The sequence below is a fragment of the Rattus norvegicus genome, chromosome 6, assembly GCF_036323735.1.
Source record: "Rattus norvegicus strain BN/NHsdMcwi chromosome 6, GRCr8, whole genome shotgun sequence".
Classification (NCBI taxonomy): Eukaryota; Metazoa; Chordata; class Mammalia; order Rodentia; family Muridae; genus Rattus; species Rattus norvegicus.
The window spans coordinates 123,600,246-123,616,915 of NC_086024.1; the positions used below are offsets into that span (position 1 = coordinate 123,600,246).

General features: G+C 41.9%; 1 protein-coding gene across 12 annotated transcripts in view; it reads left to right on the top strand.

The window, feature by feature from the left end:
* Nucleotides 1-9,273: 9,273 nt before the first annotated feature.
* Spata7 (spermatogenesis associated 7) overlaps nt 9,274-16,670 on the top strand; it is a 45,483-nt gene continuing 38,086 nt past the window's right edge. For 2 of the 12 annotated variants that reach the window (XM_006240414.5, XM_063261534.1), the window contains exons 1-3: nt 9,314-9,471; nt 13,314-13,384; nt 15,753-15,848. In XM_006240414.5, the coding sequence (XP_006240476.1) occupies nt 15,812-15,848 (37 nt within the window). In that variant the 5' untranslated portion in view covers nt 9,314-9,471; nt 13,314-13,384; nt 15,753-15,811. Of the gene's footprint in view, nt 9,472-13,309; nt 13,385-15,750; nt 15,849-16,670 lie in introns of those variants that run through there. The other 10 variants (XM_039111753.2, NM_138862.3, XM_006240413.5 and 7 more) reach the window with 10 other exon arrangements.

Consider the following 16,670-nt stretch of genomic DNA (forward strand, 5'->3'; position numbering starts at 1 on the left):
AATGGAGAACTACTCAGCTATTAAACACAATGACTTCATGAAATTCTTAGGCAAACATATAGGACTTGAAAATATCATCCTGAGTGAGGTAACCCAATCACAAGAGAACACACATGGTATGCACTCATGTGCATAAGCACGTATTAGCCCAAAAGCTTGGAATACCTGATACAATTCATAAACCACATGAAGCTCAAGAAGAAGGAAGATCAAAGTGTGGATGCTTCAGACCTTCTTAGAAGGGGGAACAAAAATACCCACAGGAGGAAATATAAACACATGTGGAGCAGAGACTGAAGGAAAGGCCATTCAGAGACTGCCCCACCTGGGGATCCATCCTATATACAGACATCAGACCCAGACAATATTGCTGATGCCAAGAAGTGCATGCTGACAGGAGCCTGATTTAGCTGTCTCCTGAGAGGCTCTGCCATAGCTTGACAAATACAGAAGCAGATGCTCGCAGCCAACCATTGAACGAGAATGGGTTCCCCAATGGAGGAGTTAGAGAAAGGACTAAAGTAGCTGAAGGAGTTTGCAACCCCATAAGAAGAATAACAATATCAACCAATCAGACCCTCCCCCCAGACCTCCCAGCAACTAAACCACCATCCTAAAAGAACACAAGGATAGACCTTCCCCAGCTGCATATGTAGCAGAGGATGGCCTTGTTGAGCATCAATGAGAAAAGAGGCCCTTGGTCCTGTCAAGGCTAGATGCCCCAGTGTAGGGGAAAGTCAGGGCAGGGAAGTGGGAGGGAGTGGGTAGATGGGTGAGGGAACACCCTCATAGAAGCAGGGGAGGGGGAATGGGATAGCAGGTTTCTGGAGGGGAAACCAGAAAGGGGGATAACATTTAAAATGAAAAATTTAAAAAATCCAGTAAAAGAAAAAAAAGAGTGGTTTTCTCTGGAGGAAGCTACCACTGTCTGCGGACAGGACTCCACCCCTCCAGGGGACTCAGGCAACAGGAAAGAACGTATCAGTATTTCCCTTACCAGTGTGTGAGGGGGCTTGGCTGTTCATCCTTGTGTATATAGTTCTTGTCTAAAGACTGTTAGAGCCTTAGCTAGTTAGTTCCTTGGCCCTCTGCCAGGTCCTGGAGGACGGGTCTTTAAAGCCAAGCATTGTGGCACACATATTTAACCACAGTGTTTGGGAGGCAGAGGAATTTCTGAGAGTCTGGGACCAGACTGGTCTACACAGTAAGTTCCAGGGCCAGCCAATCCTATATAGTAAGATGCTGTCTCCAAATAAAAAGTGTTACCTTAAAATATAATTTATCTCATTTATCGAGGACAGCTTTAGGACTGGCTTGTCTAAGGTGGAACTTAAGCAAACTCACCTTCTCCATTTTTGTGTGAACATGGGTTTTTATAAACATCGCTTTTCTACTATTTGGGTAGCATGTGCTAAGAGAGTAAGCATGATTAATCAAGACACTGGGATCCTTTGTAGGGAGTCAGGTTTGTAGGGTCATAATTTATCTTCTCCAGTATCCTTTCAACTTAAGTGTTCGATGGCCCTCCAAAAGCTTCTTTTAAAAAAAATTATAGGCTGGAGAGATGGCTTGGTGGCTGAGAGGAGTGAGTGCTCTTCAGAGGATCCTCTTCAGTTCCCAACAATGGCGGTTCACAATCACCAATCACCCATCAAGGGAACCCTCTTCTGACTTCCATGTGTAGCAGGCATGCGTATGATTTGTGTGTGTGTGTGTGTGTGTGTGTGTGTGTGTGTGTGTGTGCAGTAGAACAAATCCATACACAAAAGAAAAGACAATTTCATACTGTTGGATAATTTAGATTTTGCTCTGAAACATAAGGCATTAAGAATACTAATTGTTTACAGAGAAGAGTTCACAGCAGGCGAGAGAGAGAAAAGTAAGATGAGTCAAAGAAGAGACAGAATGATGTCTGAGGGGGTCAAGGGTCACCCTCACCTCTATTCTCTAAGCTTGCTTGCTTAGGCATTCTAAGGGAGTTATTTCTAAACAAATTGCTACATTTGGATATAAAATGGCCATCACTCCCATAGGCTCATGTGTTTGATCAGATAACTGGTCTCCTTCTGATGGCGTTGTTTTTGGAAGGTTACTTAAACTTTTGGACACAGGACCTTGCTGGCAAACAGAACCACAGAACAGGACTTCCGGGTTATAGCCTGATCCAGTTCCAGCCCCAGCCCTCTGTTTCTTCACACCATAAGAGATGGACAAGCAGCCTCAAGCTCCCACCATCAGGGCTGTAAGTTGCTCTGGACTTCACCACGCTTTCACCACTGTGATGAACTGCACCTCTCAACACATGGACCAGACTTCTTCCCTTAAGTTGCTTCTTGGAAGATATTTGGTCCCGGTGAATGAGAAATGTATTCTCCAAATTCTTTTCTTAAGCAGAATTGTCTGGCTAGATGAACAACTTGTAGCTTTGGTTTTTTGGTTTTTTTGGTTTTGTCGTTATTGTGATCTGTTTTCAGGGGCAGTGCCATCTATAAGCAGAGAGTGAATGCCTTCAGGACCAATAATTGGCTCCTTAGGCCGAGCAGCCTTCTAACTCATTGTGACAGTTGATTGGCAGGAAAAGAATATATAGAATGCTCCTAAGAACAGGTTACCTAGTAACCAGCAAATGAGTGAGTTATCTTCACAGAGACCTGCTCTCTTAATTGAATGAAAATATTTGAAGAACACAGCTGGGAAGAAACAAAAATGGAGGACGGTGACAATCATCAGTGGGCCTGATGTCTGGAATCTTGGCGGCCTTCACCAAAAGGTCATGACGTGAATGAATCTGGAGACAGGAAGCCAGCCAGCTGCCTACTGAGATACAGTTTTGTGCTCTTCTCAGACACAGGGACGACAAAACTGGATTGTGGGAATAAGCTTATTAAAATGTGTAGGAGGGGTGGAGAGGGGGCTCAGCAGTTAGGAGTGTCAGCTAGTCTCTCACAGGACCTGAGTTCGATTCTCAGCACCCATACAGTGGTTCATAGTCATCTGTTACTCCAGTTCCAGGGCATCCAACATTATCCCCTTCTGGCTGAGCAGACACTGCACTTATATGGTGCACAGACATACACATAAAATAAAAATAAATCTTTTTTAAAAGTGCAATGAAAACACTAGGACAGTGGTTCTCAACCTTTAATACAACCTCTCATATTGTGGTGACCTCCCCCAAACCATAAAATTACTTTGTTGCTATATCATAACTGTAATTTTGCTACTGTTATAAATTGTAATGTAAACATCAGCTATTCAGGATATCTGATATCTGATATTCAACCCCTGAGAATTATATTTTTTGATCTCCCAAAGGGGTCACAACCCACAGGCTGAGAACCACTGCACCATGGCTTAGCGATGTGTGGTGGCTTGAATGTGTAACCCCAGAACTCAGAAGGTAAAGGCCTAAAACATCATGAGCTAAAAGCCAATTTGGAGAAAGCTTGTCTCAAAACAAATAAAGAAAAACCAAGGGCTGGGTATCTCTTAGCAATAGAATGCTTGCTTGTCTAGAAAACATGAGACCCTGAAGTATAATGTTCAATATCTAACACCACAAAAATACATAAAACCCGATGTGGTTTTATAGCTCATGAGAACGATCAGGGACAAGAGTCTGTTTATGTTCGGGGATCAGTATTCTATTGCTTACAATAATTCAGAATGATCACTTGAGGTCAGTAGATCTTATTATCACTGTTTGTATACCTGTATTCCCACTAGACACATATTACTTCACAAAGAATTATAGACATTTCTACTGTCTCTTGTATTAAACAATAAAATTAAGAAAAATCAAATTATAGGTTGACAATGACGAAGATTGTTTTCATCCGCCCAGGACGTTTAGGTAATAGCATTAGCTTCCCCTGCCCTTGAAAAACAAGTTCTTGTTCTGTCTTTACCTGTAACTGAAACAACCCAACACAAGAGTCTTACAGTGTTTGCACCTTACAGTCCCTGGGTGAGGGACCTGTGAGTTAATATTGTTTGCACAAGGCTGATTTTTCTCACGCGGATGGAACTTAAACCTTTGCAAAAGCCCCCTCTAGTGACAAGCAGAGAATTAATCCATTTCAGATCAATATTGACACACTTTAAACTTGCATCGTGTCGATTAGCTTTTAAATGAATAACATTGAGAATTGTTTAAAAAACAATAAAAAAAATTGTAGCTTAGATTCCCCAGCAGAGCTTAGTCACTGCGGTCACACAAAGCGTTCGCACATCTTTTAACTCTATATGTTTGAGGTCACACAAAGTGCTCACGTACCTTTTGATTCTATATGTTTTTACTTGGCCCTGGTGGATAATTTAAAAAATTCTATGATTTTTCTTCTTTTTGTTCCTTAGGATCTTCAGGATTAAGATATGTTAGTAGAGGGGCTTCAGAGATGGCTCAGTGGCTAAGAGCACTGACTGCTCTTCCAGAGGAACTGGGTTCAAGACCCAACACCCACATGGCAGCTCTCAACTCTCTAAAACTCTAGTCCCAGGGGATCTGAAGCCTTCTGGCCTCCATGGGCACCAGGCATACACATGGTGCACAAGACAGACAAGCAAAATACTCATTCACATTAGGAGAAAAAACACTAAAACTAAATAACAAAACCAAAACCATTCATAGTCAGGAGAGAGTGTTCAGCAGGCAAAGATCCTTGCTATCAAGCCTGATGCCCCACACAGTGGAAGGAGAAAACTGGCCATATAACTCCAACACACATGCTATGATATGTGTGCACAAACATACATATACACATATGCACACATAAACAAACGCAATGTAATTTAAAATATAAAATATAATATTTTATAATAACCCAATAAAAACAAAGGTAAAACTTTGACCTTTTGTCTTGTGTCTTTTCTCTGCATTCAGTGGATAATTTTCACTGATACTTCTAGGCACATCCAAAAAGGCAAGTACCATTTCTAGGAGCCTTCTGTACTATGAAATGTACTAGCTACAGAATACAAATTAAATGTACAATAATAAAGAATTAAACATACAATGAACACAAACTATATGCTTTATTAGGTCAGACGGTACAGACTGTTTATACATAATAGATTTTATTTATATCACCAACCCAAAGGCTTAGAAATCATTCAACTAGAGAGACTAATTAAACCATTAAAATAAGAGAAGATCCAGCGGGAGAGTTGGTTGGCTCAGTAGTAGGAGCACGTCTAGGTCTTGCAGAGGGCCTGAGTTCAATGCCAGCGCTCACATGGTGACTTACAACTGCCTGTAACTCTAGTTCTAGGAGAGTCAAGTCCTCGTCTGGACTCTGGGGGCACCCACAAGTGCAGACACACAAACACTAATAAAAAAATAAAAGTAGAAAATTAAAAGCCACATTCTCAATAAAGAGAACCAATGAGATTAAAAAGTGACCTAAAAATAATACCAAAACCAAATACAAATCAATTTTGGGCAATTCTTCAACACATACACACAAAATGAAACCACTGTCCTTCACTGGAAAATTCACTCAACAGGAAAATATTTTTCTTTCAAAATCATAGATGTGCTAACCTCTGAATATGAGTAACAACAATACACTACTGAAGGAATTTCTGAATGTGGAGACATGCTGATACATCCAGCATAGGATCTTCAGAATCATATCTCCTTCCCAGAGGTCAATGCACCTGGTCCTGATCCCCCAGTGGGAAGGTGCTCTTGGGAGCTTAACCCTGCAATACCAGCTGTGTGCGTGCCTGTGGACAAGACTTGGATTGTCTCTGGGACATGGTGTTCTCTCTTGTTCACATACACAGAGTGAAACCCAAGGACAAATTAAATTTCACTTGCAAGCAATATCTTCCTTGCGGAACTGGAAATCAATAGACCCTGTTGTGTTCATTCTTAAAAGAGTGGAACGACATTGAGGCTTTAAAGAGAAACACCACACCGAGGATGATCTCAGAGAAAGTCAAACACCAGCAATGCTGCTCCAAGGCTCTCTCCACTCTCCTGCACTCCCCCAAGCAGGCAGCCTCTTCCCTACCTCAAAGTAGAATATGCTTTATCTTTTATTGAAACTAATCTTTTTCCCATATAATATACCCTGATTACAGTTCCTTTCCACTCATTCCTCCCAGTTCCTCCTTACTTCCTCCCCCATCCCGACTCATACAACCTTTCTGTCTCTTGTTGGAAAACAGGCATCTAAGGAATAATAATAAAATACAATAAGACGAATCAAAAACAAAAAAAAGAAAAAAGAAAGAAAAACAAAAAAAACAAATGAGAGTAATACAAAAACAACAAAATAGGAAAAAAATAGCCAAAGAGAAACATAATAAACACATACAGATGCAGAGACATACATACTCACACATACAGGAATTCCATTTTTAAAAAAAAGTACAAAAATTGAAGCCATAATATATACCCAAAGGACCCAGAGCAGAATATTTTTATCGCCAAGTCTACTTTGATAAGAAGAGCTTGCATCTCTCTCTAGTGACCCAAATCATTGTGCTGCCTTCCTCGGTTTGCCCTCTAAATTTCAGCTCCAGTCAAACTTAGCAAATGCCTCCTGGAGACCTGTTGTGCACAGTATTAGAAGCAAGGTGGATTTTTTAAAGCTGCTAATGGTGTAATAAATGCCTTAGGGAATCTCAGAATTTTAAATAACAAGTAGGGACAAAAATTTTCTGCTTTCTGCATACTGTCCAATTCTGTCATTTAAAAGGGGGTTTACTTTTAACTGAGTATGTGTGGGTGTGCACACATCAGTGCAGGAGTCATTGGAGGCCAAAGGTACCAGATGCCTCGAGGCTGGAGTTAATTGTGAGCTACCCCAATGTGGTAGCTGGGGACGGAACTTGGGTTCTCTGCAAGAGCGGCAGATGTTCTCGACTCCTGGGCCACAGAGGAAGTTTCCCTTGGTCCCCTTACTCTGTACCATCCTAAATATTATTGGAGATATAGAATTATCATATTTCAAGTCCAATTTTCTCTCCTCCCTATGTCTTAAAGGAACAGTATTCCAGGCATTGTCACAACTGGGATTCTGGATTTTTTTTCTCCTTTCATTGTTATAAGATTTCTGATTTACTTTCCGTAAGCCTAATTCTCATATCTGTCTCTTCTGGAACAGAAGTCTTAGAAAAGAGAAACCTGACACCTGCACAATTCCACATTTTCTTGAACGGCCACTGTCAGTATCATAATATTAGTATCTGTACAATTTCCAGCCTCCCTTTCATTTACATAAACAGGAACCTGTGGCTCACCAGGCTTAAAATGTAATGCATGATCAAACTTGTAGTCTATCCTAGTTTCTATTGCTATGATAAAATGCTCTGGCCAAAAGCAACTTGGGGATAAAATGGTTAATTTGATCTTTCGATTTACAGTGCATTGTGGAAAGTCAGGACAGGGATTCAAGGCAGGAACCTAGAGGCTGACCATGGAAGAACACTACTTAACAGCTTGCTTAATTTGCTTTTCTATACCACCCAGAACCATCTTGAAAAAGTACTTTTATTCACCTGATGCAGTTGTAGTCTTGGAGGAAGCTCACCTGCTCTTTCTGAACTCTGGCTGACTGGTTTAATTCAATTGTTCTGGCTCAAACTCCTCTCCAAGCTGACTGATTCAATCTGGCTTCTCTCAGCTTCTTGCTGAATTGCCCTGCTTGGCCTCAAGCAAACTGGCAATTTGTTCTAATCTTCTGGCTCCTTCTTATTCTCTGGCTTCAGTTGCCTCTGCTGACCTGCACTGAACTGCATGAGCTCACGAACAAACTCAACTCCACTCACCATATTCACTGCATTGACCTCAACTGACTGACTGAATTCAACTGAACTGACTCACTGACCTACTCTTCCAAACATGCTCCTTCACTCTATAAACTTTACTTTCATTGCTTGGGATTAAAGGTGTGTCTGTATTCCAGTCAGAGTAGCCATGTTGCTGGATTAAACTGCCTAGAGATAGCACTGTCCACAGGGTTCTATAGAGGAGCAGAATCAATGGGGGTCGGGGTGGGGACGCGGAGAGCTTACTAAGTCAACTTACAAACAGTGAACACAGCAACACAGCTGAATTACAGCCGAAAACTCAGTAGTTTCTTCATCCCTGGTGCCTCAGAGTAACACCCCCGCCCCCACTCCCCATAGAGACCATCTCTCACTGGGGAAGCTGACATAGTTGCTCTGTCCACAAGGTTGGATGCTTCAGCTGTCTCCATCTGGTGCCAAAAACCTGAAAGAATCCTGGAGAGCTGCTGCTGGTGGTCCTTAGATCATGATAGAAAACTGAAAAAACTGCTTCTGGTGTGGAAGTATTCAACCACAGTAGCAGAAGAAATCAACTGGGCAACATAAGGAATGGACAAGCCAGCAAGAGGTGATCTATCTTTTTTTTCGGCCATGACCTTTCAAATCTGGACTGCTACTAGAAGATAACACCCTCAATCAGAGTGGGTCTTCCCAATCATTTAAGGCATTCAGGAAACCTATTCTGGAGGTCCTAACTTTCAATAAAGTGCCATAAATATCAACCATAATATATAGGTGCTCGAAGTTCGGCAAATCTGGTTCGGAATCCAGTATGCTTTTAGTGATTTCGCAGGTCCTCAGATGGGATGTAGTTTCCTCCCCCAGGCAACCTTTGGCAATACCTAGTGACCTTTTTGGTTGCCAGGAATTTGGTTGCAATCAATGGGTTGTGGTCTTCTAGTGGGCAGAGCCCAGGAATGCGGCTATATGCCACAAGGCTCATCCAGCCTAAAAGTTCAAGAATGGGTTGCTGAGAAACCTAGTGTGACAGAATGCTTTCTGCACTCCCTCTACCCCATTCTGATCTTATTCCCAAGGATTCATGATTAACTATTGGAAAAATAAACAACTCGCAGAGAGCCGCGGGTTCCATTTAAAATGAAACGATCTTTGTGGCTTTAAAATAAAGGGAGAGCGAGTGTAGGAGCTGAGGCACTCAGTAGGCAGAAAGGGAATTCAAACTAATTCTTACAAACTAAAACCGGGGCTGCAGGAGATAACATTCTGGTCAAGAGCGCTAGACAGACAGGCCTGGGGACCTGAGTTCGAATCCCAGGCACCCAAGTAAAACGTAGGTGTGGTAACGGAAATAGATGTGATTCATTTTCCTGACAGTTCACTCTGGATAACTGCCAGTCTCCCAGAGCAAGGGACTGGCACCCGGGGCCCTTCTGTCAGTCGCTAGCATCTTCTGTAGCCTGGAGCGCCTGGGAGCGCGGGCGGGGTGGGGCCTAGAGCACACGTCCCCATATTGTGACGTCATAATCTGCAGCCGCGGACCGGCCCCTAGCAACCGGCCTGGCGACGGTCACTGTGGCCCATTGCGCCCCCGCGGGCCAGGTCTTTCCAAGTTTCACCTCCGCTGCGGGGGGCCCGGCTTGGTCCCTGTAAGAACCAAGGGGACAACCGCGGAGGCCGCAGAAGGACTAGGCATGGATGGCAGCCGGAGAGGTAAGGGGCTGAGCGGGTCCGGGCAGCGCGGGTCCAGGCTGCGCCCTGGCCTTTGGGTTGCCTGCCAGCTCCTTCTCCAGTGTCGCGGGGTAATGGCTGGAGCTGGAAAGGCCGGGAACTCAAGGAGGCTCCGCATGCCCTGCTCATTGATCTACTGCCTGATCTTGAGTTTGTCACCCTGATACCCACCCCCTGACTGGGACCCTGCAGCCTGCGTCACCTAGTATTTCCTAGGCAGAATGCTAAGCCTAGTCTTTGAAGTCTTTGAGCCCCAGATCAGGCCGGCTGCTTTCACAGAAACAACCCTCAGTTTCCTCATCATGAACGTAGTGGGTAAATACCCACGCCACCGAGTTCTTGGAGATTAAGTGCAGATAATATGTAGCAAGCTCCTGGTGCATTTTAAGTACATGAAATCTCCCATTCCCTCCCTCCCACCAGAACTGACTCTCCCAGAGCTGGCTATAATTCAGTTGCTCCAAGATGGGAACTGGGATACCGTTTTTGTAATAAATTTCCAATGTGGCTGGTTTGCGGCTATGGTAGACTGAATATTTAATGGCAAAAGACTACCCATAATCACAGTGTACACCTTTTTTTTTTTTTTTTTTTTTTGTCTTGAGTCATATTCTGAGTCAACTGAAGTGGAGTGTTTGAAGTAGTTTGTGACCTCTACAAACTCTGCAGCCTAGTCGAAGTTGAAACTCCACAACTGAAGTATTCATTCTTAAGACTGAAATAGGCAACACAAGAGTGCACACACACACACACACACACACACACACACACACACACTCTCAGGACTGGTGTTGTCTAATTAAAGGGTACCTTTGAATCAATCTGCTAATGATTCCTCCTTGAATTAAGCCTTGCTTTCATTTTGCATGCACCTTTATTATACACTAATTGATCCAAATAAGTGTAGCGTTTAGTGTAGAAGGTCAGCAGGCAGGATATTCAGACGCTATCCCAACCTAAGCGCTAGAAAAATCACACCAAAATGTTGTTATGATCTTCAGAAATATTTACAGAACAAACTTTAAAACCTTTGCTGTCTTCCACCCATAACTCAACAACACACAAGTCCTGTTAAATGGGTATTATTCATATTTTGAAATAAATAAAACAAAAGATTATAAATAATTCCTCTGGTGTCACACACAGTTGGAGACAGAACAAGTTATGAACCCAGACTAAGGATATAAAACCCTCAAATTCTTTTACTTACATTTGTGTAGTAATAGACTTTGTGAGGTTTTGGTGTTTATTTTTAAATGAGGTGACAAATGTAAAAGGATTTGTACTTAGTAACTTACCCAGGTGGCTTCACTTTTAGCCCATAACATATAGTAATATCATTGTTGCTGGTATACATACTATATTTAATAGTATATCTGGGCTAGTTTTCATATACTATAAATTATAAGTAATTATAATTGTAGTTGATCATAAATTATAAATAACCATTAACTTAGGTGAAGCTTAAGTGCTTAATTTTAGTTTAAAGTAACCATCTTAGATTTTATTAGTTCCCTCAGCTATTTCAGAATATAAGATACTAAAGATACCCGAAAGAAAAGTTCCTCACTTGCTCACAGTAATCACATTCTTTTGTGGGGTCAACCTTCAAGGCTAGTGATACAACAGAGAGCCATGGGCCTGATAAACAACTGGTCTTGTTTCTAGTCCCTGATAGTAACTAATGAGACATTCTTCTACCAGTTACTTTATTTTGCCATGCCTTGGTTGTTGGAAAATGGGGAGCTAGACTTGGTCATGTGTAAGGCTTTGTTTCCCATGTCTAACAGGAGAAAGGAGAAAATTGAGAATATTGGTCCACATCCATTGTATATCAGCAACCTGTGCTGGAAAAACAAGAGGAGATAACCTGTTAGGACAGCCAACTGAAAAAAGCTTGGGAAAGTTTTTTTCTTTTTAATCTGTTGTTCCCTTGGAAATACCTTTAAAAGTGACCTATTTCTAAACTTGCAGAAATGTGATTGTTAGTAAAATCAAATCGTATAGGAAACCGAGCTGAAGAATTTTACTATCCTGCCAAGACCACATAATCTCATGCAGAAACTTTTAGTCTTAATTTAGAGAAGATTGTTCTTTTTCAGAGTATTTAGTTTGAGACTGCTTTCATATCATTCTGGGTCCAGTCAGGAAACTGTGCCTAGAGTTACTTAAGTGAGGAAAAAGGATGGTTAAACAGTCATGAAAGTACCTATAGGTAATAATCCCTAACATTTGCTTTGGCAAAGAAAGAGTCATATCAAGAAACAGAAAAAAAAAAAATACCCCATTCGAGGGAACAGTGGCTGAGAGAGGGCCTAGGTGAAATGAGTTGTCGCGCCTCCCTTCAGGCCTGTGAGTTTTAACATGACATTTATCTGCTAGGATGTTAGAAACCAGTGAGTGTACATCCTAATGAAAATAAATGGAAAGAAACAACCAAAACAGCTCCTTAGGGAATACAGTGTTCATGTTCTACACACTAGTTAAATTAACACTGAAACTCTGCTCCTTTTTAAAGATTATTACTGAACATACGATTAAATTGTGGAGAAAGGAATTGTTTTGTGATGCTGTCTATGTAATTTTCTAATTGCACGAAGTCTGAAAGATCAGACACTATTTTTATATTACTGGAATTCTCTTCAAATATAGCGCGTTTAGTTGGTACATTGGTGTGTACCTGTAATTCCAATTGATTGGAAGGCTGAGGCAGGATCACTTGAACCCAGGAATTCAAGACCAGCCTGGGCCTAGGCAGTATAGTAAGACCTAATCTCAAAAGAAAATAATATAATAAATATAACTCAAAATATATATTATCTCAAAACAGAAATATCTAATGTGTCAGTAGTGAACAGAATAAAATCATATATCAAGTAATAAAAGTGACATATTGATCACTTGACCCAGTAAAACTAAACTCTCAAAGTAAACCGTTCTGAAAATACCTTCGTTTGAAAACAGTTCAGTGGTAGAGCACTTGCCAAGCACAGACACCCTCCCCTCACACATATACAGTGCTTCACATAAAATAGCCTGTTTTCCTAAAAAAAAAAAAAAAAAAAAAAGTGTGTGCGCCTATGTGTAGGTTTGAGGCTAAGGTTGTGTCTCTCCTCGGGTGTTCTCCACCTTTATTTTTGAGACAAGATCTCCACTGTTTCGTTTCTGTTGCTGGGATAAAACATTGATGGGCATTGTCCCTCGTCTCATGGAAGAACCAACAGGAGGAGCCTGAGCACTGGGTGTGACCACTAAAACTGTCGGTGCTTGGACTTTTGAAGCTCATTGATTCAAATACAGTGTTTGTCAAAGAGTGTCAGGGATCTATCCGTGCCCACCCCGTCCTACCCAAAGCTGGAGTTAAAATTAAAAGCATATGCTGTTGTGCATGGCTTTTTACGTGGATTCCAAAATCAGGCCTTCGGTGCTTATGTGACAGCCACTTTATCAACTGAGCTGTCTCCCGGCCCTTATTTTCTCAAAAGAGAAAATGCTCAACCTGTGGGCATAGGACTTTTTCTATTTGATATATTATTATAGGTAGTAACATAACAATGATTTTTTTTTTGAGACAGGGTCTCATTATTTAGCCCTAGCTGGATTTGAACTTTTTATGTAGACCAGGTTAGCCTGGAATTCAGAGATTTGCCTGCCTCTACCTCTGAACTGCTGGGATTATAGGTATGCACCACCATATCTAGCTGAATAAATGTTTCAGCAGCTTTATTTAAAAGTAATGTGTTGTTTTAAAGTTCTGTACTGTTTTTTATGAAAGTTGTGTTTCATGTGTCCTAATCTGTGGTTTTATTATTGTTGAAAGTCAGAGCCACCACTGTCCTTCCCAGATACAGCCCGCCATGCCTATTTACAGGACACTTGAGCACCAAGAGCAATGGTAAGTGAGCTGCTTAAAGCTGGAGCCTCAGTGCAAACTCCCTCGCCACTGCTGGGAGAGTGCGTGGCCCGAGGAGGCATTCTCGTGAGGCATGCGTATCAGTGATTAGAATTAAATGTTTAGGCATGCTTTGGACTCAGTCTAGGGGTCATACTGTAGACCTGTTACTATGCCCTGACTGTGAAGCTAGCTGCCCCCTGCTTTCCCACCTGCCTCAGCCATGGGCTGCTGTTGGCAGCACAAGGTCTGCCTTGGTAAAGGGATGACAAGCAAGTGATAAAGGTCTCCAAAGTAAAATGCTAATATTAACTCTAATTTTTGTAATTATTACTTAAATGTCTTTGGCATGGGTTTTTTTTTTTCCTTTTTTCTTTTTTTCGGAGTTGGGGACCGAACTCAGGGCCTTGCGCTTGCTAGGCAAACGCTCTACCACTGAGCTAAATCCCCAACCCCTTTGGCATGGGTTTTAGGGAAAGCAATTTAAACCTACTGTTCTTATTTTATAAAAAATATTTCATACTGTCCCCCTCTAAATAAGGAAAGTGATGAAATTTTTAATTATTTCATTTTATTTCTTTGGACCAGAGTAGATATATAGAAACAGCTAGGAAAGCTGATTAAAACAAATAAACCTTTGAAGCAATATCTGGTGGTGCAAACCTGTAATACCAGTATCTGGAAGGCTGAGGCAGGAGGATAACAAGTTTATGACCTGCCTGCCTGGTGTATGGCTTGAGGTCAAGGCCATTCTGGGAACTTAATGACACCTTTTCTCAAAATAAATAGAGTACTAGGGGGGATATAGCTCAGGGGTAGAGTGTTTGCATAGCCTGTGTAACTCAAGCATAGCTCCTAGATTCAGTCTACAGGAGCACATACACGCACACACACGCACACACACATGCACACACGCGCGCACACACACACACGCAAACACACGTGCACACACACACGCACACGCACACACACGCACACACACGCACACACGCACACGCAAACACACGTGCACGCACGCGCACACACATACGCGCGCACACACACGCACACACGCAAACACGTGCACGCACGCACGCACACACACGCGAGCATGCACTTGCAGAGGCAGTGCAGGCAGAGCACTTGTCAGCATGCAGCTGCATTGACTCATCTCTCGGCACCGCCTCCTTTCAGTGCACGGCTCTGTGCTTCTATTAAAAGGCTCAAAGCGTTTACTGGTAGAGAGAGTGTGACAGTGAATGGCCTGTGTCCACCAGCCACGTCTTTGATAGTTACATGCTTATATTATGCAGAGTTTCCCTGAATGGATTGAGTTTGAATTACTGGAGGATAGATCTAGGAGGGAAATCTAAGTTTCAGTGTAGAAGGGTCAATCGTTTTGCAAGCTCTATATTCTATTTTACTGTTGAATTTTTTTTTTTAAGTATATGCTCCTGTTATTTCTCAAATTTTTTTCAGGGGCTGGGAAGTGGATAAATAGATACAGTACTTGCTGTGCAAATTTAAGAGTTGGATCCCCCACGCCTATGTAAAAGCATGGTGGGAATGGCAGCCCACCTCCCTGGGGAGACAGGGATGGGACGCCCAGAGCAAGCTGGCTACTTAGACTCGCCTCACCAGCTGACCTGGCTTCAAATGAAAGATCCTACCTCAGTAAATAAGATGGAGAGTTATCAAGAAAGGTTCCTGACTCTGTACATGCACACTCTTGCACACATACATGTGCCCACACACGTGCACATGCATAAGCATGCACATACACATGTAAAAAGTGTTTCTAATGTTTAAGAATATACCTCCATAGTGGCTTATACTTATGTATTGAGGCTTAATGCTTTTAAGATTCCCTTTAAACAGTTTGAGAGAGAGTGGAAAGATTGAACACAAAACTTACTTAAAGCAGCTGTGGATCTTGACTCCCACTGTGAAGTCAGAGGCTTGCCTCTCTGAGCAGTCTTCACGCAGAGTTGTGCTTTGGGACTTGTCTGAGCCTCCAGACTCAGCGGTTTGTTCATAAATGACAGGATTATGAGATAAAAAGATATAAAATAGATAACAATTTATTAGTAGATTAACATTATTAATCTATTAGTAGAGTATGTTTTAGATTATTTTAATAGATTGTATTCTAGAATCTCTTCCAAACTCTCAAGCTTGTAAAACTTAACTCTTGAAGAGGTTGGAGCCCAGGTAATGAGTTGCTAGTCAGTGTTCCCAGGGCAAGAGGAAGACTGCACACAGCCATGGAAGTATGCTCTACGCCTCCTCCGGAGAACTCCAGAGTGTGACTGAGAATGACATCAGTAACTGTGTCTTGTGATGTTTACGTTACGTTTACATGTGTAATGATTAAATATGTTTTAATTTTTAGCTTTTTGCACTGACTCCTCTTCTCTCAGACTAACCACTCTCCAGCTGATCAAGAATCACATGGCTGTTCACTATAATAAAATCCTTTCAGCCAAAGGTAAAAATGTGCAAATTTCAATTTCCTGTGCCAATGTAAACCCCAGCTTTACCTCTCATTGTGATAAACCTGTGGCAAAAGTTGTTTTCCATTATCTCAGAGAGGACTTGAACAATATTTACAATCCCATAATACCTAGACAGCTCATTTAATGTCTTTGTTCTAATATTCTTTGTTAGAGATTGCTCATTTTTCTACTTGTGTTTGAAATTTTATGTATATGTATTGGGGTGTGTGTGTGTGTGTGTGTGTGTGTGTGTGTGTTCAGGTGCGTGTGTGTGTGTGTGTGTGTGTGTGTGTGTGTGTGTGTGTGCATACAGAAGCCAGAGGTCAACCGCAGATGTCATTTGTCAGGAGCCATCCGTTTTATAATTTAAGAGACAGTGTGTCACTGAGACCTTGGTCTTGAGATTTTAAGCTAAACTGCCTAGGAGGCAAGCTCCAGAGACCCTCCCGTCTGTCTCTGCAGGGCCGAGAGTACAAAAGTGTGCTAGCAGTCCTGCTTTTTCCGTGGATGTCAGAGTCCTTGGGTCCAGAGGGTCTTGGCTTGCATAACAGAGTCTTACTGACTGTACTCTCTAAATACTACATATTATTTTTACATTAAAAAAAAACCCAAGTTGTTCATAAAGCCCAGGCTGGTCTGATGTCAATACCCTTCCGCTTTGGCCCCAAGGAGCTGCATGCAGTGTGCTATCCAGCCAGACTCTGGTCTGATATAATATAACCTGCTTTTTCACTTAGGAAATTCACAAAGAAGACGCTGGCTGCTGTTTTTCCTTTTATTGTTGATCTTATTAAGAGATAACATGTAGAATAAAG